At 44.3% G+C, this 24,262-nt stretch overlaps 1 protein-coding gene across 7 annotated transcripts in view; it reads left to right on the top strand.

The window, feature by feature from the left end:
* The window catches only part of Nek10 (NIMA related kinase 10), a 196,438-nt gene that overhangs the window by 160,549 nt on the left and 11,627 nt on the right, over positions 1 to 24,262 (top strand). For 6 of the 7 annotated variants that reach the window (XM_052734077.1, XM_052734079.1, XM_052734076.1 and 3 more), the window contains 2 exons: positions 6,586 to 6,696; positions 20,745 to 20,853. In XM_052734077.1, the coding sequence (XP_052590037.1) occupies positions 6,586 to 6,696; positions 20,745 to 20,853 (220 nt within the window). The remainder of the gene's footprint in view (positions 1 to 6,585; positions 6,697 to 20,744; positions 20,854 to 24,262) is intronic. The other variant, XR_008217203.1, reaches the window with a different exon arrangement.

Below are 24,262 nucleotides of genomic sequence, written 5' to 3'. Positions count from 1 at the left end.
ACTAGTAATATCTTTTTTCTCTTTCTTTTCTTTATTTTTAAGAAACGATGTGTAGATATTTGGATAAGGAAATAAGTAATTTCCAGTTTGAGATAGCATCATCTGGCGATTCTGTTCATTCTTTCACTCACTTGTCTTACACCTATCAAGTGCCAAATACTAGTCTAGGCATCGGGTGGCATGGATGTCTTGTGGTTAATATTGATTTCCAACTAGATAAGCATTGGCATCAGCATGAAAGAAATGTCTGTGAGAGGCTCTTAGCTTGAGTTAACTGAAGTTGGAAGAATTACCTCAGACGTGGCTATCATGGGCTAGAACCTGGGCTGAATAAAACGGAGAAAGGTAGCTGAGTGTGAACATGTGTCCAGCTGTTCTGTTCCTGCCTCTGAACCTTCCCTGCCTGACAGGCTGTGTGCCCTGGAACTGTAAGCCAAAATAAGTTCTCCAAAAGTCCTCCCTCCCTCCCTCCCTTCTTCCCTCCCTCCCGTCAAGTTATCAGTAACTAACCCATGCCCTGGTTACCGGAAGGGCCTAAGAGCCACCGTGGGAGCTGTTGGAGCCAGCTGTGGAAGTCTATTTATACTTCTAGGGCCTGCGGAAAAATTCTGCAGGCACATGCACCTCCTGTGCTGCCTCCCATAAGAAAAATATGCACTCAGACTTCATCTATCATCACTGCCCCATCTTAAGAGACAAAACCAAAGATGTTGGTTTCTATAAGCTAGGAATAGTTTAAGACTGTAGGAATCACCGCTGATTTATAACCAGTGCCTAGGGTTTCTGAGAAGCCGGCATATTCTTTCCCCAGTAGATGGTCACTTTGATAAATGGCTGTACATTTTCCTGGGGATAGTGCAGAGAAAATGTATGGAGAGTTCCTGTTGCAATGTTTCAGGATCCCTTATCCAGGGACTCCAGCTTCCCTATTAGCCAGGGGACTTTGGCTGGGCCGAGTTGACTCGGTTATGAAAACCATAAGAGATAGACAACCTTCACTGAGGCAGTGGCAACTCAGGCCAGAACTTTGCCTACAAAACCTGGAGCTTCTTTTCTGCTACTACAACAAACAAAAATACTCAGTAGTGCACTCCTTTCTGGGAAGGCCTGATTAGTCACTCCACCAAAGCTTGCTGCAGCCAAGGTGCTCCATCCATCAGCACACGCTTACCTTTCTGTGTGGCAAATGCTGTCGCTGGTCACTGGGAATCTAGTTTTATCACTCTACCTGTGCCGTTAGATTTCACTGAACTCTTGTGTGCCTCAGGGTCACATGGCCAGCTAAGGAGATCAGCTTCATGGTTTGCATGGGTGCAGGGCCCCTGTTGCACTGGCCAGTGCTGTCCTGGAAGGAATACCTTCTGGAAGTTTATTCAACCTCAGCTGGGGAGGGCGTGCAGCCCACATGTCCACAAATAAGAAATCCAAATCACCCTACCATTCCCACTTCTCAGCACCTCAGAAAATTCTCTCTTCTGTAAGCTCTGCCTCACACCCCTCAAACAGAAGCTCTCAGTCAATCAGGCGATCATCTGCACCAACATCTGCATGAACAAGCCCATCAAATGCAGAATCGTGAGTGTGCGTACTCACACCTGTGGACGTAGCTGGATCCAGTGCTTTTTATCTCTCCCCGCATAACATCCACAGAATATACTTCCCACACAATTTGAGGTGCCACTGTTTGGTACTACAATCTTGTGAGTTTGGGGCATGTAAATCACTTCTTCTTGAGCCTTAGTGTGGATCAATGCCCATGACTGTAAGGAGAGCTGATGCTATGGATTTGACCTTCATCTCTGTAGGTCTTGTGAGGAATGTGCATACCTTTTTAAGATCTCTGCTCCCAGTGCGTTTCTCATCCAATTTTCAGGCAAGGGGAGGTTTGTTTCCTCAGGACAGAGCAACACGTTGTGCCCACTGACAATAAAAGCTGAACGTAGCTTGGTTTAAGATTCCTGGCTTCATCAGGGCTCACCAAGATGTCCCCATTTCATGTTTTGGGGTCCAATTCAGTGCCTTTAGGGCTAAGGCATTGTATTCAAGAAGATGTCAAATGTGGGAGTAGACACTTCGGCCCTGGGCCCAGTGAGATTTGCTGAGGTGCTGTGCCGGACAAACTTAAAGCCTGCCCTTGGAGCCAGGGCAGACCACCCGCCCTGAAGTCCCTGCTGAAGTCTGCTGGGAGTCATCACTCCAGGGTGGTGTTCGGAAAACACCCTCTGTGGGATCAGGAAGGCCACTGGGGCTTGTTGGTAGAAATATCTAAAATGCCACCTATCGATGGCATCACTGAATGTGACTGGGAGTATACCAACCCCCTGGAGTCCCAGCATGTACTGACTACTGTCTGCTGCTGAAGCTAAGCAAGAACAGAGGATCCTGGACACAGAAGGACAAGCTCCATCCTCCTCCAGGGTCTCTCAGCAGCTCTTGCTTATAGGACCTAGTATCTGGCCAGCTAGCCAGGGAGCAATGCCCCACTGACTAGCAGGACAGTCGTGATGGACTGACAGACACTGACCTCTACCTCCCTGGGGACAAGGCAGGCAAAGCCCCTCCCCCTCTGGTACTGTGCAGCCTCTGGGGTCTCCTTGCCTCCCTCATATCATTCCTTCCCCTACTTTGGGCATCTTGTGCTTGGAGATGAGTGCCTGTTTTGTCTGTCACTTTTGCCTCAATTCTAATGTTCTTTTCAGTCACGCTGTCAACTGCCCTTCTGGACCCAGGATTCTAAAACTGATCATTTTTCTCACTGTTTTCTGATGTCAGCTTGTGTCTTAGGTAATCACAAAGAACTCTTTAACTGATTAAATGGAAGAGTGTGGAGGAATACAAGGAAACATCTGGGAGAGAACTTGGTTAATTAATGGGAGTGTCACCTTCTAGATCAGACTGTAAACATAGCGTATTAAAGTGCATGTCCATTCATGCACTAGCATGAACGTTTGGGAAAATACTCTTTAGTGTTATAGGAAGCTCTGTAAATAGCTCTTTAGTTCCTCTAACTGTTAATCATTAAATTGAGAGAAATATCCTTTGAAATTTAATATAATTTCTGTTTCTAAATTCCTGTATGGTAAATAAACTCTTTAATGGATGTATACCCCCTTCTTTGTTGGATTTCCATGCATTTTAAAGCAAGGGTAGAACTCTTATGAATGCATCATTATCCCTTTAAACTGCTAGTGTGCTGGATGATTTTGTCCTTTTCGGCTGGTGGCAGGCATCCATTCCAAGCTGCCAGTCCAGGCATAGCAACTGTGATTCTTCCAAATGAGCTCTTAAAATACTTTCAACTTCATGTTATCAACATGAAAGGAAAGATTTCCCCTCTGGAACTTTAACTTACAGTGCTCAACACAGCCAGTGCCATTCACAGGAAGGAGAGGCACACAGCTGGGACATAATGTTGGTGCATTTGCTGCACAGAAGACTAGGCTGTGCAAAGGAAGCTTGTTGTAAGTAAGACTGACCTGAGAAATGGGTCAGCCTGCTGCCTTCTGTCCTCCTGAGGACCGGAGTGGGGACTGACAGAAAACCTAGCTTCTGGTTGGTGGGGATCATTCCCATCCAGTTTCCATGGAGACCTATCATCTAATGGCAACAGTTCTACAAGTCAGGAGGTTAAAGTCCTTCTTCTTACCTCAATTGCACATCTGTTTTCATCAAGCTGAGTTAGAAGTCTTGAGACCAGCATGCTAAGAAGGCGAGTGGCTTGTCTTAGACGCTGGGGACCAGTGTGTCTGTGAGCAGATGGTGATTGATGCTCGGATATTACCTTTTAGTTACTGCATAGGTAAGGCCTGAATAGTTGAAGGAATGAAACTAGCTTTAATCATTTTGTTAAATAAATGCTTTGAAGTCATCATATAACAACTTGAAAAATTACAACGTATCTGCCTCCAGCAGAAGAGATAAGAAGTTAATGCCCACAGTATTGCCCATCATGGGGGTGTTGTCCGCAGCAGATATTGTCCCCTGGCTCTCAGTGAGCCGTACTGTGTTGTGCAGCAGCAGTAAAGTACAGAACTGTCTGTTCAGTCACCGAGTCCCCTGGGTGCTCATGGCTAGGGTGACAGAGAGTCAACAGAATATGATAGTCACAGCATGGCTGGATTTCTCATATCAACTGTTTTTAGGGACTCTAAATTCTTAGAGAAGTGTTTGATTTTATTTCTTTAAATGGTAATCTTACAACATTTGATTTTAACATTTAGGGAAAAATTCTTAAGCTGTAAAATGTCAAAATAGATTAAAGTACTATTTTGGTCTACTAGTTATCCAATGGAGCCCTACAAATTGCTGGGACCTTTGCTAATGTTTTCCTGGGTAGAGAATCCAGGTTTTTGGAAAGACTCCATATAGATGCAAGTTTAAGAAAACATACAGACTGAATTCCCCCCTCCTTTTATTACTTTATATGGTACAGTAAAACCTTTTAGATATGTGTATTGAAGAAAATATTATCTTTTCTAGAGTCGTTTTCTTCATCAGGAATGTGGGCTCTTATGGGCTGTGTATGCCTTGGGTGTAATAAAGGACATGGGAATGTTTATAAGCTGTGAGGTGTTGTGTGGCAGAGGGGTGCTAGTAGTATTGACTCAGGTTTAAGGCTGATGCAGAAGGCCTACAGCTCAGAAGCAAGGTGTGTGACACATTCTTTCCTCACCTAGAAAAAGAACCTGCTGTGTAAGTTTACTGTGGGGGAAATGCAAGAATTCGAGCATAAAGGAGTGATCACAGATCACCGTGCCTAGCACTGTGGATTTTGATTCTGTTTTTATAAAGATAATATTATTATACTCACTTCATTTACAGTTGAGCCCTCATCATTCAGTGTAAAATTTTAAGTTCTCATGGAAAGCCTTATGGATGGGACACTGTGCAATGATACTTATCCCAGTGAGACACAGTAGCTTGCTTACACTGTCTATGTGCGGATCTTAAGTCGGCTGGATGTGAGCATACTCAAATGAGCTGTTAAACACTGAATTCAGGGGTAACGAATGAACCTCCAGGTTAACTAGAAGCTTATCAAGTTAAATAAATAGCAAGACTTTCCAGGATCTCTGAACTAGTCTGACAGTTAATCTGATACCTCCCAGCCTTAGGCTGAACCCACTTGAAGAGGCCCGCTGGTGATCCTCACCTTCCAAACGTCACTATAGCAAGCTGCATTTGTAGTCTTTCTTTTGCAGGGACTTGAAGCAATCAAACTGGAAGGTTGCTGGTTGGACCTAGCTCACCACTGCCCTCTGCTGTTTGGTTTAGGGAGGTGGCACCTTCAGCTATGAAGCAATAGAGAATTACCAAGTCCTGTCTCTCCAGGATGAGCCTTCACCCGCTCGCTGCTCCATCCTGCCCCTTGCTAGGAGACTAATGCTAAAAACTCTCTCCTTCACCTTACATGTTTCCCCTTTAGTCCATGTGAAGGGCAATAATGACTGATGTTTGAGGATTTTGCATTACCCTACCCTCCTGGTGGCACACATCAGTTTTATTGGCCCCAAATAGTCACATGGTATCCAGCCAAACTGGAGAATCCCAGGCAGTGAAGCAGGGCTGGGACGGGATCACTGCAGTTTTTCTGCCTCTTTTGGTCAGTGTTTGCTTCGAGTTTATAATTTTCTGTTTCTTATTAATTGTGACTACTCAGTTCATCTCCCTACAGAGTTGTTTCTCCTCAGGTCTTCTTTTGATATCTAGCCATAGTAAAAAAAAAAAAAAAAAAAAAAAAAAAAAAAAAAAAAAAAAAAAAAAAAAAAAAGTTCATCAGCACTTATAATTCTGATCTTGCTTCTTTTGTGTTACTCTTCTCCCAGACTTCACCTCACCCCTGGGTCAAGGGAACTCAGATTCTCTGATTCCTCATGTAAATCCTGCCTGCAAAGCCCTGCAGTTCAGTGGTTGTTTTAAATCCCCTTCTAAGATTCTGCAGTGACTGCCTGTGTATTTATGAAATCCACATCCTCCTAGTCAGGCCATAGTGCATGTTAATCCACCTGTCTTCCTTCCCAGTAATACTGTTCCCTAGGATTTGGTTTCTCTCCAGCTGAAGAACTCAGGCAAGTTTTTTGTGTTCTTTGGTTCAAAGTATCAGATCCTTCTCAGGGCTGTGGCTGGGGTGCATGGAGTGGTTCTGGCATGCCATAGACACCTAAACACGAACAGAATAGATCTTCCTTGTCAAGGCTGTTCTTCACAAAATGAAACATATGTGGGCAGAGATGTTACATGAAAGAGTTGTGTCAGTAAGTGTGACCATGACAAGATAAATGGAAGCAGAGCCACACTTCTTTACAGAGGATAAAAACTGTAGCATATCATTTGCGAGTTCAGACTCTTCCTCAGCCTTGGTCAGTGTGTATTGTTGTGTTGTGTCAGTACTTCCTGTGGGGGTGGAGTGTGGTGAGGGTGGTTGTAATGAGTGTGTATTGTTGTGCTGCATCAGCACTTCCTGTGGGGGTGGAGTGTGGTGAGGGTGGTTGTAATGAGTGTGTATTGTTGTGTTGTGTCAGTACTTCCTGTGGGGGTGGAGTGTGGTGAGGGTGGTTGTAATGACCATCTTCTTGCTTTCTGCAGCTCCCTCCAGCTCTGCATCATGATCTGAAGAGAAGAGTTATAGAAAGATTCAAGAAATCCCTGTTCAGCCAGCAGAGCAACCCTTGTAACCTGAAATCTGAAATTAAGAAGGTATGTGTTCTACATATAGGGATCTGTCCACGGGAAAGCCCTGAGTGTTACGGTTCCCTTCTCCCAACTCCTTGAATTCTGTGCGCTGTTAAAAGGTGTTGCTTAAAATATCAGATGGGTCCATCCTACCTTTGATTTCTCATCTTTATTTCTGTGGCTATTATTTTCAGGTGACTAATACAGCTTGTTCTTTATTCCTACATGTTTTCCTAAAAATAAATGTTGTCTTTAATTTAAAAGCATGTATATTGTAGCCTGCTTTTGAAGAGTCTGTCACAGTATTTTGTGACAAGGCTCTTCAATGAGCCCCTAAATTGTGCGTTGCCAATCTGAAACGGTCACCTGACCAGGCAAGGCCACAATTTTAATTGACATAATGAACTTGTCCAGGTCCTTCCATCTTCAACATTCTGCCACCTTCTCATCTTTGGGTACAGCAACAGTTTCGGTTCACACATACCAAAGCTAAGTTTTTACAACAAATGGGAAAAGAGTTGCTTACCTCTGGCAACACAAGTTGGAGACAGGAAATCCACTTTGTTTGGGAAGAGATAAAAGCCCTCTGTCCTGTCTGTGAAGAACCCGGGCATAGGAAAGTCTAGCTACCTTGATGGAGATAATTTGGTCCATGCCCCCCACTTTCCTCTCCTCCTCCTCTTCCCCTTCTTCTTAAGTGTCCTTATATGTTTAAACCTTGGTTGTGGCCTATGAACTCTTCCACAGCGGTTTCTTTTTCATTAGTCAGTCTACTTTTAGGCACAAACTTCCTTCCAGGCTCTTGAAACACACACACACACACACACACACACACACACACACACACACACACACTCATTTTTTAAAAGGCAAGTGGCCTGTTTCTGCTTTTTTGGCTCATGGCGGTGCCGGAACCATTGATACAGGCACCCAGAAGTGGTTGCAGGCAGGTAAACAAAGCGTGAACCCATCCCACAGAGACAGGAGAGCAAGGCACCCTCCCTGTGTCCTGCTGGCCAACAGCAGAGACAGGGAAGATGAGCAGTGGTGTGAGGGCCTCACATTTACCTCCAGCATCCTAAATACTAAGAACTAGAGTTGTAAATGCCAGAAGCTCGTCTCCTACAAAAGATTACACGATGCTTGATTTTATATTCTTATTAAAGTGATACTGAGAATAACCCAATTTGCATACAAATTCATTGTAGCAGAAAGTCTGGTTTTAAGGGATGAAAGCTTCCACCTCAGAAGGATGTTCAGAGGTGCATTCACCTCCCACCCAGTGGTTTTGAGCTTGTGCCTGGCCTGAAGGCAAGTCCTTGTTGTCTTTCTCATGAGGGGCTCCCGCTGTTTCTTCCCTGACATTTTCTTTTGTTAAATCACTCTCCTGCCATCCTTGGTTCCCTCTCTGTGGTCTGAGAGCATCTCTGGTCACTATCCTGGTCTGAGCCTAAAGGTGGGATTGTTGGGGGTAGTGGAGGAGTTTGGGGGGTCTCCAGTGAGAGTGCTACTGAGCCGGGCTGACAGCCTCAACCCTCAACAAGCCAACAAGGAGCCAAATTAAGAGTGAAAAGCAGGTAAAGGAGACTTACTCAGTGTGGCCACATAGAGAAGAGGGACAAAGGGACCCAGTGACCCTCTGAGGGCCCAAGTGGCCTTCAGGGACCTATGGGGAAGGCGAGAGGTGTGCATCAGTGCCTGGCTGGAAGCTTTCTTTCAGGGTGGTCTGAGAAGTTGTCTGAACCATGGGCTCTGTTTCCAGGAGACAAGCTCCCCTCTGGCACCAAATTCCAGCCTTCCCTTCTCCCAGCATGAGAGTCCTGGGAAAGCTCTTAGTCCCTTGTTTCCCAACCTGATAGACAAAGGTAGACTTTGCATTTTTACAATACCCTCAGGCTTGCCAAGCTCATTTCTAGGGCCTGGGGACAGAGTTGTCTTTATTTTCAGCAGGTTTAGGAGGCAGGTCACACTGTCTAGTGACTGGTGCCGCTGGCTCTTTTCTGATAAACTGGTGTCAGCTTGTAACACACTCAGTGGAGCCCTGTGCCTCAGGGAAGAGGACACTCAGCAGTTAGGGTTCCGCTGTAGTCAGCAGAGGTGAGGTCCTGCTCTTCCACGGGAAGCCTGGCCACGTAGTGGAGTGAGCCTGTACTCCACTGATAGGCACCAGTCAGCTCCTCCACAGAAGGCCTGCTGAGGCTTCCCTGTGCATGGCCAGCTCACCTCTTCACTCCCATGTTTAAACAGCTTTCATCTGCTGTGTGTCTCACGAGTGCAGTCAGTCTCTTATTTTTGATTTCCCAACATCTTGCACATCCTAGACTGTGGTCAGTGCTTCATATATAATTAATGAGAGTAGCATATACTATGTACTCACGTATTTCATAAGGAAGTCTTCATTTCTTCAGTTCTTTATTAAACTGTGTGTTGGTATGATCTACTCATGCACTTTTATGTATGCGGAAAGATCTACACCAGAGAAGTTCATGACCCCCATGCACCTCCCCCCCTTTCTGGTAGTCTTTTTCTTGCAATGACATTTGTTCAGAAATGGGCATTTCATCCCCTGTGCAATCAACGGAAGTCAATTAGACTCTGACTGTCAGACACTCTCACATCTACCCACCCCCAGGTACTTGGCTTTTACCTTCTCCTTCCTTCCAAGACCCTGGGAGCCTTTGCCTACAGTGTGAAAGAGCCATTATGGAATGGCTGCAGCCACGTATCAATGGCACCTATCACTTATCAATGGCCAATGTGGTATGTGCAGAAGTCAAAAGGTGGGAAATCCCATTTCTGAGAACTGAGTTCTTTCTCTCCAACTCACCTAAGCAGCTCTTTGATCCAGGCTTTTCCATCTTGGCTGGAATAGTTCAGGGGCACCAAAACCAAGCGAGTGATAGCACAGTGCCATGGAACTGGGATTTTTAACACGGGAAAAGAGAGAAGCAAGATAGAAAAGATGAGTTCATGTCAATATTTACACAGCACTGTCAGTAAGCATAAATTCATGACAAGTCTTCTCTTTTAAAAACATACTCACTAAAATACTCTAGAAACTAATGCATAATTAAGCACAATTCAGTTCATCTCCACATGTTTCTGAGGAGACACAGTTGATTGGCGCAGAGCAGGGATCTATCTCACAAGCTTGGAATGTGCTCTTTTGAGGTATAGCACATGGCACTGCCAGGGACTCCTGATGATGTGTCCAAAGGACTGGGAGCCGTGCTGAAGCTGTTCCTAAGAATTGTATTCTGCCACACTGCCACAGTGTGACAGCAGCATTAAGTTCAGGAGTTAATAATGGTACTAAAGGAAAAAGATCACTTATTGGTTACTCTTGGGGCATTCAAAGTAACCCATTCATTGTTTTAACACTTGTTTTTGAAGGGTATCAATCCTTTTCCTTTCTGTTTTAAATTCTGTCTCAGGGTAAACTAATTGTGGATGAAGCGATGTTTCATGTTATAGATGAACTTCAGCTGGCACTTGGGTTTATAGTCCCAGGGCGAGGAGGGATGGAGATGCCACTGAGAGGGGGCACCTGACAGCACATGCCACCCAATGCAGGGCACAGTCCTTTCTGCCAAAAGCTTGCAGCTGCATCTGATCAAGCTTCTAAATGTGAAAGTCAGCGAACTCTAACCCTCAAGCCAATCTGGCCTGCTGCCTACTTGTATAAATAAAGCTTTATTTACATAACCATATGCATTCATTTCCATCTGGCCTGTGGCTACTTTATCATTACAGGCAAAGCTGTAAAGTCAGAAACCCTACTTCCTCCAGGCAGGAAATGTTTACTGCACAACTCCATAGAGCAGTTTGCCAGTCCCTGCTCTGGATCTTGCAGCAAACACAGATAAGGGCACATAATAAACAACACAGTTACCAGGGCCTGAGGTCTTGTAACCTACCACTGTTACCAAAACAAATCAGGAGAAAGAATGATGGAGGAGACAGTTTTATAAGAATCCAGGCTTGAGAAAAAATGAGATAGAGACTACGTGCCCATTTTTCTCCTCTCTCTCTCTCTCTCTCTCTCTCTCTCTCTCTCTCTCTCTCTCTCTCTCTCTCTCTCCCTTCCTCCCCCTCCCTCTCTTCTTTCTTTTTATTCTTCTCTCATACATTCCATCCTGACCAATTGCAGTCTCCTCCCTCCACACTTCTCAGTCTCCACCATTTCCCCTCTTCCCCAGATCCTCTGGTTCCCAGTAATATCAACCGAACAGGGCATAAAAAATTACAATGAGACTGGGCACAAACCCTCATATCAAGGCTAGACAAGGCAACCCAGTAGGAGGAAAGGGTCCCAAGTGCAGGCAAAAGAATCAGAGAAAATTCCGACTTCCACTGTGAGGAGTCTCACAAGAACACCAAACTACACAACTGTAACATATATGCAGACACCCTAACTTGGACCCATACAGGGTCTGTGATTGCCACTTCAGTCCCCGTGAGCTCCTATAAGCCCTGATTAGTTGATTCTGTGGGCCATTGTGTCCTTGACCCTTCTGCCTCCCTGGGAAGGGGAAATAGAATAGATTTCCCATTTTTCAAAGGGATGAGGCTCAGGGGTAGTACGGGACAGTAGGTGGAACATTTCCATACTTACTGCTCTTTGTTCTCCCATGGATGTTCCTTTAAGGGCTGAGGCTTCATCTTACTTTTCTCAGAAAAGTGTATGTGTGTGTTTTCAGAGCTGATCATTTGACATTGGATAGCCAATCATGTTCTCTTCCCCGGTAAGACTATTTCCCCTGCCTCCCAGCATTCCTCAGCTGCCTGTAGTTCTTTGTCCAGGGCTGAGGCCTCCTGAGCTTTCCCCTTTTCATGTTAGTGTGTCTGTTGGTGCCATCCTCGTTCAGCTCATGTCTAGTCAGCCTTGATGGTTAGACTTCATGACACTGTTGTGCTCGCATTGCAAGACCCCCAAGCAAGACCACCACAGAGCCAATATCCAATGCAAGCACACAGAGGTTTTTAATAACAAAGCAAGCCCGGGCCTTGGTCTGTATTCCCTAGCACTCACTTTAAGGGGTTTATATCGGAAAGGTTTACATGCAGAGAGTTACATATCTTGGGATTGGATGAGGGGGCTAGGGTTTAGGTAGTTCTTTGAAGTTATTGACTGAAGTATAAGCATGAGGTTACTGATGGCTAACAGGATTCAGGGTATCTACAGAGACATAAGTTTTTTACTCCCTATGTCCTGCTTTTGCTGAACCCAGGATACATACGTTCAGATTTATTGTTCCAGTCCTATTTTCCCCTAAGTTCAATTTCTGGTCAGTTGAGTCTGTTACTCCCCATATCCTGTTTTACCAAGTCCAGGATATATAGATTTATTGTTCCAGCCTTATCTTCCCATGAGTTCAACTTTTGGTCAGTTCTGAAACTGCTGATCAGCAAATACCTTTAGAGGAGGTGGGGAGCGTCTCTCTAGATGGCTACTGATTTTTCCCTTTCAACACTTCTGCGAGACAAAATCTCACAGCTACTCCCTGATCCTCTGCCTCTTACGATCTTTCTGCTCCTTCTTCTGCAATGCCCCCTGGGCCTGACCTCAAGGAGCTGTAGATGTACAAGCTGGGAATGAATGGGTTCTGCAGCTATGGATTTGATTGGTTGTGGTTTTCTGTGATGGATTGCAAAGAGAGGTTTACTTCTGAGGAGCAAAGACTGAGCTTATCTGTGGCATAAGGATGGATATTTAGAACGTAGTTAGGGATTATTCTGGTTTATTAAAATGGCAGTTGTAGGTTTTTCACTAAGATCCATGAATTCTCCAGTCATAGGTAGTTGGCTAGGTTTCCAGTATCAGGCATGGATCCCTCTTGTTCAGCAGGTCTTAGGTTCAATTAGAGAGCTGTTGGTCACCACCAAGGTATGAGTACCACTACTACATCCTTAGAGTTATCATGCCATACTGGTTGTTGATGTGGTTCATAGGCATCATAGCTTAGTAGGATTGTTGCTTCTCTTCTTGGGAAGCTTGCATGGAGCCTCCTGGGACCATGAAAGCCAGTTCTCTGGGAGGAGGCATTTAGGTCAGATCTAGCTCGGATTCTCTGGTCCTGTTTCTGAAGTACATTGTGTCTTTAGCAATGGGAACTTACCTCCCACCTCTAAGAGTGGGGGACAATTGAAGTCAGTAGCAATGACCTATAATGTTTTGGGAGTCTCTTGCATAACCCTGACCAAAAACTCAAAAGAGGGCTTCTCATTCTTGGTGTTGGGTTTTTTGTTAGATGGTTTATAGCTCTTGGGTGAGCATTGTCAGCCCAGATGGAAAATTTTCTTCAAGATGAATGGGGCCATCAGGTGTGGTAGCTGGGGTTCCCCTCCAATGGGCCTATCTAAAGGGGCCTTAAAAATGCATGGATAGTTGCAATTGCAAACCAGCCTGGTGAAGTGAGAAAAGGAAGCATTTCACTGGCCCTCAGCTGAAGACATGAGGGAAAGAGCAAAGGCAAGAAAGGAGTCCAGGAATGGTGAGATTGGAGCCCTGTGAACAGAGCAGAATTTCATCCCCGCCTCCAGGAGCAGGCATGCGTTTATAAAGAAGCCGAGGACAGAATGCCGGGACCGGGAAAGCACCTGGGGCCCCTCTTACTCGCCCCTCGGTGCCTACTCTTTTGGAAGCTGCCACTGGGACAAGAGCCATGGAAGACACAGGGGAATGGACACGTGTGCCCAGTGTGTTTCAGCACTGCTGCTTTGGGAGCACATGGAGGAACTGGGATGGGGACAGCATTCTGCAGCCCCACTGGAGGGCAGCATCTGGTGAGGCCCTTCATGTAGGCAGGATTCCAGGTCCCTTAGAAACCAAATTGATAAAAAAAAAAAAAAAAAAAAAAAAACAGTTTGTAATCTAGAGAATATAAAGGCACATAAAATAAAACTATCTAAAAGAACTCAAAAGGTGATGGCATCAAGATGCCCCTTTGCCCCTTTTCCTCAGCTTGTCACCAAATTCTAAGTGACAGCAAGAGTGAGGGCACCTGGAGCATGATGAGTCTAGCTGATGTTGGCCTTCCCTGGGTCCCTGGGGGCGCCACTTGCTGGCCTGTGCAGGCAGGATCAGCTTAGGGTTGCTGGCATCCTGTGTGTCTCCCAGACATGGCATTGGGTGGCCAGGAATCTGTGTGATCCTCCAAGGCTCAGCTGTTTCAAAGAGCTCGTTATCCTGGCAGCTCTGCCTCTATTTATCCATGCTTGAATCCAGCTAATGTCCTATAGAGCAGGTATAGCATTCAGGGGCACTCTTGGCTTCTAGCCATGGGGCACTATATGCCATGGAAAGAAAAGAAGGAAAAGGTTTAATCTGATTGCCCCAGGCCATGATCAATACTTCTGGAATAAAATCATTTCCTTGCTCACATGAGGAAGGATGAATGAACACTGGTTAGTGGCAGGAAAGGTTAAAGCTGGGGTCCTCAGGCAGCTTTGTCTCCAGCCTAAGCTCAGCTCACTTCCTCCAGCCTGGGATAGAAGAGATGCTGGGAAGGAAGAATGAAAGGGAGAAGTGCTTCCCCCACCCAACTAACATAAGGTCCTGGGAAAAGTGAAGGGCAGTATTAAAAAGAGAGAGGGAGACAGGAACTAACACAGTCTGTAGATGAGGTAATGGCAAAATAGGAGAGGGGGTAAGATGTCACGGTTCTCAATGCTCATCATCCCAACAGATGGGGAATTTGTGTGACATCCCACACTTATCCCGTGTGGGATATCACACTGATTCCCAACCTGCTCACCAATACGACGACACAGGGGAACCAGTGGTGACAGCTGATGGGGTGTCGTTGGGGGCCACAGAGGCATTCTCACCTCAGGTGAGCATTACTCAGGGCCTGAGGGCCCTGGACACTCAATGGCCACCAGTGAGCTTGTCTTGTGAACTTGAAACGTGAATTTCACAGACAAGGGGAGGGTGAGTTTTAGACAGTTTTTATCACAGGCAAGCGCCGAAGAGGAAGGAAACAAGCAGAACAGCTTCCAAGAAAGGGATTGCCTCTGAGGGTTGCTGTGTTGTGAGTTAATAAACCTTTTCTGGGTTGAGGCATAAGGTGGGGTGGGGGCTGGGCATGAGCTGAGAGTTCTGCTGACCTACCCATGAAGCATCTGTGTCTGTACCTCTGCATCACAGGTCTCTGGACTAATGTTTTGGTTATACCCTCATGTATAGAAGAAGTGAGACTAGAACCCTCCACGAAGAGCAAGTGATTTCATCCTACCAGGAACAAACATGAGTTCATATAAGAGCTCGGTATTACAAACCCTAAGCAGAAAAGGAGAAGAAAGATGAGGAGCCAGCCCAGAAATGAGAGCCCCAAATATGCCAGCATTTCTAGTCTCCAGCTACTGCGCACCAAGGGCATTGCTAGCTTTTGGCTAAAAACAAAAATCAAAGTCCCTGTCCCTAAACTCCTGACCAGTTTCCACCTTCTAAGAGTGTTGAGGCAGGGGGTTGGTAATGTGCACATGTGCATGCAAAGGCCAGAGGTTAACCTTGAGTGCCATTCCTCACCATGGTTTTGTTTTGATTTTAGACAGGATCTTTCACTGACCAAATTAAGCTAGACTGGCTAGCAAGGGTCTGATAGTCTCCTCCTCTCCAGCACTAGAATTATAAGCGTGTAGAGCCACTTGTGGCTTTTAACATAGGTGCTAAGGATCAAACTCAGGTCCTCCTGCTTGCACGTCACTTACTGTCTAAGCCTTTTCCCCAACCCCTTTAAAGTGGCTGCTTGTTGTTGTTGTTGTTGTTTATAATCAAGAGTCATTTTCTTTGTTTGTTTCTGATGCTTGTCTCAGGCTCTTCCCAGAAAAGGCCTGGCCATTGACATTTGAAAGCAGCTCTCTCTCCTGACTAAGTTGCCACTCAGAAGTGGACAAGCTTATGTGCTATGAAAGGGCTGGGGTGAAAGGGGCCGATCCTCTGTGACAAGAGTTGACTGTTCCTGATTGCACAAAGGCATGGTACCATGTGATTCTAACTTGCCACCATGGCTTCTCAAGACCTTTACATTACAAGGTTCATGCATCGTCTGAACCGGAGATTATAGTAAACCGAAGAACTAAGGCCCACCTGGGAAATGGTTGTTTTTGTAAGCACTCAGCCATGTGGGGGAGTTCTCATAGTTTCCTGTTCATTTGACTCTCCTAGGGATTCCAAACCTTCTGATACTTCTGGGAGTTTGTTTTCTGAGGGTTGGAACCAGGTACTTAGTTTTGAGATGTTCCCACATGGCTCCAGCATGGGAATCAGGGAGAGAAATTAGTAACCTGGTAGGGACAGTGTTTCTCACATTTTACGGTGCATCCCAGTCACAGGGGATACTGTTAGCCTGGCTCTAAGGCCGTGGACCTGGGAAGAGCAGAGCTTATGCTGTTTTCATGGTTTCCAGGCATTGTCCACTGCTGCTGACTCAAGAAGCATACAGAGAGCCAGGCCTGCCCACTGTGAACATATCCAACAGTCATAGGGCCTTTGTTAGGAAGATAAGACAGTCTAGCTGGCCAATCACATTCTCTACACAGTGACACTCAGGAATTACAACTCTGTCCTCTTCCTCATTCTAGAAGCTGCCATTCTGCAGAGCATTTGGTGTAGGGGGGCAAGGACAAATTGGTGACATTTTCCCACTGTGGTGGGCTACCCGACTCAGAACTTCACTTGGCCTCTTGATGCTGCCTTGACTCTCCACTTGAGTTCGTATCTGCAGATCCAGTTTGTATTGTTTAATGGCTGAGTTTCCAGCTGTTGTCCAGATAGGCAGGATTGCTCAGCTCCCAGGACTTCACACCCGTGATAACCATGCTTTGTATTTACCTGGCCCTACCTGGGATCCAGAGGCTCGCTAAGTCAGTAGGGCAACAGTGATTAGTTCTGACCCAGAAGAAAGGCTCCAGTGTCAGGGGTCACCTTCCTGGAAGGAAGGCCACCAGCTTTCTTGCCTCGATGCCATCGTCATTGTCTAAAGTAGGTCTGGGGAAGACTAGGTTCTGTGTCTAAATAACACCACACAGAACATTTCCATCCTTTCCATGATGACATTCTGTTAGGGACATGAGTCTTAGAGAAAATGTAAACACTATATAGCTGAGTGCTTTGGTAGAAGGAGCTTAGAGTGTGGCCGAGCTGATGAACTGTTGGCTAGTGGAAGAAAACCAGTGAATATAGTGATCATTTCTGTTTACAAAGTGCTTGGGAAAAGCTAGTAAGAAGCTAAAAGAAGCAGTAGATTAGAGAACATGGGACCTCTTCTGGCTTCTAACGGTGGCATTCAGTCTCAGAGGACAAGGAAAGCTGAAGGAAATTAGACCAGAGGAGCAGAGAGTGCAGAGTGGTGACCTGTGCTGCAAACTTTTCTCACTTCTGGTATCTAGTTTCATTCATCCTTGGCTCTGTCTTCTGCAGTTCTCCCCGTCAGTTAGGTCCTGTGTCCTTTGTGACGTGGGTCTGCAGCGGAGGACTAGACTTTCTGGTCTGGAAAAGAAGAGGTAGTCTGGGAGATGATAGTCTCTCCTTGATGGCTTCTCTGTAATTTCTGCCTTAAGTGTTTGTTCTTAACTGACTAAGTGCTAAAATGCCTCAGTAGCTGCCCCAACTCAGGGATGTCCTGATACAGCGGTGGTGACAGCCACAATCTGTTCTATCAATGTATTCCTTGACTTGTTCAAAAACGTTTGCAGCCACCTGCACTTCAGAATTGAGGGTGCTCCCTGGTGTCATGCAAAGAGGGAAAGCATGGTAAAGTCAGGTCTACATATAAGCTGAGTGCTCACAATGCCACAGTGGGACCAGTAACCACCCAGAGGTTACTCTAGCCACAGGGGCTACAACTTGAAAGCCATTCTGTTTCCTCTGTGTCTCCACCTACTGGGCAACAGGGACTTTGCCATCTGTCACATCCATAATTAGAATCACCTTCAGCTCCCTATGCCCACATCAGGACCACTAGAAATATCATTCTTTTTGCTCTGTTTAAATGTCAATCTCTTTGGACTGTTTAATCTTCATATCCTCAAGTCACTCAAGCCAAGGGGTAGAAGGTTCACTTGACCTTTGATTGTGGAAAACCCTGGACTCTAGCTCAGATTCTACCCCTTTTGCTCTGCTCCTTAAGTAAATGCCCTCTCCAGTTTCCACATCCACAAGATGAAACTAATATTTACCTTACAGGGTAGTGGTAAGAGCCCAATAGAATGACAGAATTTGCCAGAATGTTTTAAGCACTCAGTCAGTGGCAGTGAGTTCTGCTGTGGTCACTAAGAACAGGGTAGCTTCTTCTGTGTCTATGCCTCCTCCATCATCACCTGGGTGAAGCTCTCCACCATTACTTCCTGTGCTGGCAAATCTCCCATTTTCCATGGTGCCATCTACTGCACTGCCTATTGTACATGCGTTATCTATGTACACTCCTCTAGATCTACTGCACTGCCTGTTGTACATGCGTTATCTATACACACTCCTCTAGATCTACTGCACTGCCTATTGTACATGCATTATCTATACACACTCCTCTAGGTCTACTGCACTGCCTGTTGTACATGCGTTATCTATGTACACTCCTCTAGATCTACTGCACCGCCTATTGTACATGCGTTATCTATACACACTCCTCTAGATCTACTGCACTGCCTGTTGTACATGCGTTATCTATACACACTCCTCTAGATCTACTGCACTGCCTATTGTACATGCGTTATCTATACACACTCCTCTAGATCTACTGCACCGCCTGTTGTACATGCGTTATCTATACACACTCCTCTAGATCTACTGCACCGCCTATTGTACATGCGTTATCTATACACACTACAATATATACTCTTGGCCAGATTGTAAGTCTCATGGTCATTTCTGAGTTATGTGGCCCAGGGGCAATGTAAGATTTGTATCTCTCTGTGTGTGTTTGTGTTTGTAATTTGACTGAACAGCTCTAGAGTGTGAACTCTGTAGATGACAGCCTCATGCCACAATGTCAAAATTGTGGACACTATAACACATAGTAAATGGAGTGGGGTGAGGGGATTAATTTGTTGAAAGAATATTTACACCTAGAATCTAAACTATAAAAAGAAGCTCTGTAGAGTTCTGGAATAAAAATAAATATATCTGGATTCAAACACAAGAGTATTGAATTTTGGCCCTGGCCTTTTTTCCTAGGCCATTTCTCCTCCCCAGAGAGGATCTGAGGCTCTCAAGCTAAAGGAGTATGCCAATGTGACACAAGACTAAAAATCTTAACAACCTGCTCCTCAGGGCTGAATACCAATAAAAGAGTCACCTTACCCTTGCCATCTCAAAATGGCAGTCTTGAGGTCCCCCACTCACAAGTTACGTTCTTTTACTTGAGGGTTCAAGCCTTTTAGTGGCTGTATAATCTTTAGGACAACAAGGTACACTGAATAGTTTAGTTGAGTAGACCACCTCCTTGCTGAAAAATCTAAAGCTATTTTAACACAGGAAATTATTCTGAGGATCCCAGGGAATATTTGGAAGCTCAAACACAGTGACTACTGTTAGCCAGACTATAAGAAAGGCAGAGCCTAGGGCCATCAGATCCTTCTGCAGTATAATACATCAACATCTGACAATCTTGTCATGCTATACCCAAGTTGTCAATTGTCACTGAAGAACAGCACATTTTCAAGAATGAAAAGAGACAGGACCACATTTTCTTCTAATACAGTATATATGTGAAGACTGGAAAATGCCTGCAGTGTGTATTCATAGTATCTGATGTGCCATGATGGAATAGTTCTGACTTGCTAACTTAAAATATATCAAGATAATGCAGAATGTGCAGTGAGGTGTGTGTTTGCCCATGTGACCTCCACCACAGCAACCAGCAGAACCTTCCTCACTGCTCATCGGGCTCCATCCTTGTCACACCACATCTGTGCTGCAGCATTATCGGAATCCTGATATCCATTACTACTCCTTGGTTCTGCAGGATGGTGAAAGTGCACATAGGTGAAGCTTTCTGCTGTGTCTCCTGTGCAAGACTTTATTTGTTCACTATTCATGCACATTCTGGATGTCAATCATTTGTTTCATTGCTTTGTAGAATCCCACAGTGTGAGCATACCATGATGTATCTGTCTTTCTATGTGGACATTTGGGATTTTTCCAGCTTTTAGTTATTATAAACAGTATGTTATGAACATTCTTGTACATTTTATTTTCATAGAAGAAAGAGGGGATAGGGAGGTCAGAGAAGATGGGGTGCATATGGAAGGAGGAGGGAACCCCCCCACACGCACGTCTTTTGTTCACCAGGTGGCACGTGTTGTTTGGTTGTGGCTTCTGCTGCCAGTTTTCTCAAGGGATTGGAAATGGATGTGCTTAACTCATGAACAGAGTTTGTAAATCCAAATTAACTATAACCTTCCAGTTCAAACTGTGCTGTCTGCTTCTGCTTTATTAATATTTGACATTTTAAGAGTAAATTAACTCAGGCACTAAAACTTGGCCGATCCAAGTGTTGGGTGGAATTAAAGGTAAAATGAATTGGAAAATATTTATAGCCTTAAATTCCATTAAGAAATTCCATTAAAAAATTCAGCTTCACAGAAGAGCATTAAACAGTTGGGACTTAATAAATTCTACCATTGGGTGAATAGAGTGTTAGAAACCAAGGTTTGAAGAGCCAAGTTAATTAATAGTAATTTAGAAAAATGTATTAAGAAATTCGCTTGCCGTGTTCCAACAAGAAGGTGTTGTTCAAAGCAGATGATGGGCTAAACATACTGTTCTGTTGAATAACTGGGGTTTATAATTGATTAAAAATAACACCTTGACATCCCAGACCCTTTTGTCTTTTGCCTTTATAAAGCATGGTTTTTCTCTTGTGACTAAGGAATGGTCTGACTTGCCTTCACTGTAAATTTCTGCTTCCAATCCATCAGTCCTCTGGAAGCAGGATGTGCCTCTGTTTACAAGGGACTACAGAGCCCCAGTATTCTCATGCAGACACAGAGGTCCTGAATGGAATGGGAGCACCTCTCCCAGAAGCCGCCTGCCCTGTGTCTCTGATGTGCTTTCTCATTTTCCTTTTCAGTTATCTCAGGGGTCTCCAGAACCAATTGAGCCAAACTTTTTTACGTCAGATTACCACTTACTACATCATTCATTGGCTGCAAACAACTGGTCCCAAAGTGACCCCACAGGTAAGGGGGTCTGGCTTTCATCAAAAGTAACAACAGAAAGAACCATTTTGTTCCTATGTCCTAAACACCACTCCCACCACACAGAAAGTCTGGAATATGTCCTCTGAGATGGTGGTTGGGGGTACAGTGACTAGGATCTGGAGGTTCCTAGAGACCATGTCCCAGCACAGGAAACCCCTCCCTTGCTCATTGACATGGCAAACAGCAGGATCTTTGTGTGAACTGTATTTCCTTTTATTTTTTTCTTGGTTGCCTGTAGCTGGAAGTTTCTTCAGTTCTACCCGGCCCTGTGGTCCTGTAGACAGTCATAAAATAATCACTCTAAGGTTTATATTAATTACAAACTGTATGGCCTATGGCTTCAGCTTCTGGCTAGCTAACTCTTCCATCTTAAATTAACCCATTCCTACTAATCTATATGTTGCCATGTGGTCCTGGCATTACCGGCATCTTGTTGCTCCTTCGGTGGCTGGCATCTCTCCCAACCCTGCCCTTCTCTCTCTATCTCTACTTGGATTTCCTGCCTGGCTGTAAGCTTTCTTGCCATAGGCCAAAACAGCTTTATTTATTATCCAGTGGGAGTCACACATATTCACAGCATCCAGAAAGATATCCCACAGCACTTCACCCTATCTGTCTAATCAAAAAGGAAGCTTTTAACTTTAACATAGTAAAATTATATATAATAAAACAGTTATCAAGCAAGAATTGCAGTTACACTATCTAGTCTTTTTGTATTTAGTAAAATTAAAGAAAATATTTTATCATCCATCCTATTTTTGTGAGTCTAAAGTTTTATATCTAATTTACCTTTTTTTTTTTTTTTTTTTTTTGGTTTTTCGAGACAGGGTTTCTCTGTGTAGCTTTGCGCCTTTCCTGGATCTCACTCTGTAGACCAGGCTGGCCTCGAACTCACAAAGATCCGCCTGCCTCTGCCTCCCGAGTGCTGGGATTAAAGGCGTGCGCCACCACCGCCCGGCCTAATTTACCTTTCATCATGGCTAAGGAAAACTATAGTTATAACTATCTAGTCTTCAATTCCATCAAAGACCACAGAAGGATATAATATTACCTGAGTAAATAGGAAGTGCATGGGAGGCAACTCCCAGAATTCTAGAAATGACAGAGACATCTAGCTGCCTGGACAGTCATTCAGAGTTCCTCTGTAATGTTGGGACATCTGTCTTCAGCCTAGAGTTCTAGAGTCTCTGGCATAGTTTTCAGTGAAACAGGAAATTTTAAAGACTGTTCTGCCCATTCTGGCAAAGTTTGTAAGTCAGTTCTCCCTGTGTCCCATAGAATGTCTGACAGTTTCTTCTGCGAAGCAGGAACCTGAAGGACCATCTTGTCTTGTAAAGTTCAGTGATCATCTTCCCATGGGTCCTGCATGTCCAGTTTATACAACATACTGTCAAGTCCAGGCAAGAGCAGTTTCTTGCCCAAATGGCTAACTTTTGCCATAAAGAAAGCAAACTAAACATTTTAATCCTAAAACATTTTAAATGCCATATTCTGTAGGTCTTTGAAGTGTTTGAAGATTACCTACCTAATTGAAAAATATCTATACCTAGAAAACTTAACTAACTTAACTATAAGTTTGATTATCATAGATGACTAATTATTAATCTGTATTTCTTAATTATACATTACAATTTTAAATGAGTTGCATAAACATAATACCTAAACAAGATTAGAAAAATATATACAGTATAACAAAATTAACTGTAAATTTGTATCAATAAATAAAATCCATAGCAATGTAAAACATTTCAAACAAGTTGTTGCTCTTTAAAAAGTAGATTCAATAATCTACCCTTTCATCCTGTCGTATCTATATCCGCCTTTCTTCTTTAGAAGGAGATTGCATTTATAACCAACCTGCTTTAAATAAAAAAAAAACATTCATAAACATTATTTTGAGAATTTGGGCATGGCTTCTCATACTACTTCCTGCTGATTGGGGGGACACTGGCAATATTATGGGGATCCTGAGAAAATTAAGAATTATACTTAAATCTTGGCTGTAGTAATCTGTGAAGCTGAATCATCTCACCTTGTTGCTTTGAAGCTGTTTTGGATGTTGAATCATCTGGGCCATGGCTGTTATCTGAGACCTTTCAGGGGGACTTGGTTGATCAAACCATATTTAGCCTGGAATCAATCCACAGATTCTCATCTTCTGTGGAAACAAAAGTAGAATCTCTTTTCCAAAGAAATATATCCTTAGACACAAATTTTGAAGTCAAGATACCTTTGAAATATATATATTGGTTTAACTCAGCAGCTTTTACAATCAAATGTCTGTCTCCAGTTAAAAATCCCAAAGACAACACTGTAGCTAAAGTTTTCCTGCCTGGCCCACAGTCAGGACAAATCTCTCTCACCCGCCAGTCCCAAGCCGCTCAAACCCGATCAAGTAAACACAGACATTTATATTGCTTACAAACTGTATGGCTGTGGCAGGCTTCTTGCTAACTGTTCTTACAGCTTAAATTAATCCATTTCTATTAATCTATACCTTGCCACATGGCTCGTGGCTTACCGGCATCTTCACATGCTGTTTCTCCTCATGGCGGCTGGCAGTGTCTCTCTGACTCAGCCTTCCACTTCCCAGCCCTATTCTCCTCCTTGTCCCGCCTATACTTCCTGCCTAGCCACGGGCCAATCAGTGATTTATTTATTGACCAATCAGCAACACATTTAACATACAGACCATCCCACAGCACTTCCCCTTTTCTTTTCTTAAAAAGGAAGGTTTTAACCTTTACACATCTCTAAAGTCAGCTTGGTATATTTGGGAATTTGGGTGTAGCTTCTCTTACTACTTCCTGCTGGAGGGGGGCACTGTATCTTCTGGGGAAACAAAGAAAATTTTAGGATCATGGAGTAGTCCGTGAGGCTGTATCATCTGAGCCAGTTGCCTTCAAACCATTCTGGATGTTGGATCATCTGGGCCTTGGTGTCACCTTTCAGGTGGTCTTGGCTGGTCAAACCTGATGTATCTTAATCTGGAACAAATCCATAGCCTTTGGCTTTCTGTGGAAACAAAAGCAGAATCTCCTTTCCAAAGCAACATATCCTTACATCCAAATTTTGAAGTCAAGGTACCTTTAAAATATACATTTTGGCATAGCTCAACAGCTTTTGTAATCAAATGTTTTTCTTCAGTTACGAATATCAAAGAGAACATAATCCAGATTTTCTGTGTGGTAGCCATCTTTACGTGGCTTATATTTTATATTAGCTTGAGCCTATTGCTTTAAACTGCAGCCTTCTAAGCCTGAAATGGCGCTGGCGCTGTGGCTGCTGGCTCTGCCCACTTCACCTTCCCAACATGGTGGTTGTATGTTTTCCGCCAGCTCTGGGAGCCATCAACTCTCAGAAATAGTGGGTCTATGCTTCTATCAAA

Source organism: Peromyscus californicus, unplaced genomic scaffold, assembly GCF_007827085.1.
Source record: "Peromyscus californicus insignis strain IS unplaced genomic scaffold, ASM782708v3 Scaffold_12__1_contigs__length_115047231, whole genome shotgun sequence".
NCBI lineage: Eukaryota > Metazoa > Chordata > Mammalia > Rodentia > Cricetidae > Peromyscus > Peromyscus californicus.
Note: the sequence above shows the minus strand (reverse complement) of the source record. Positions and strands in the feature narration are given on the sequence as shown.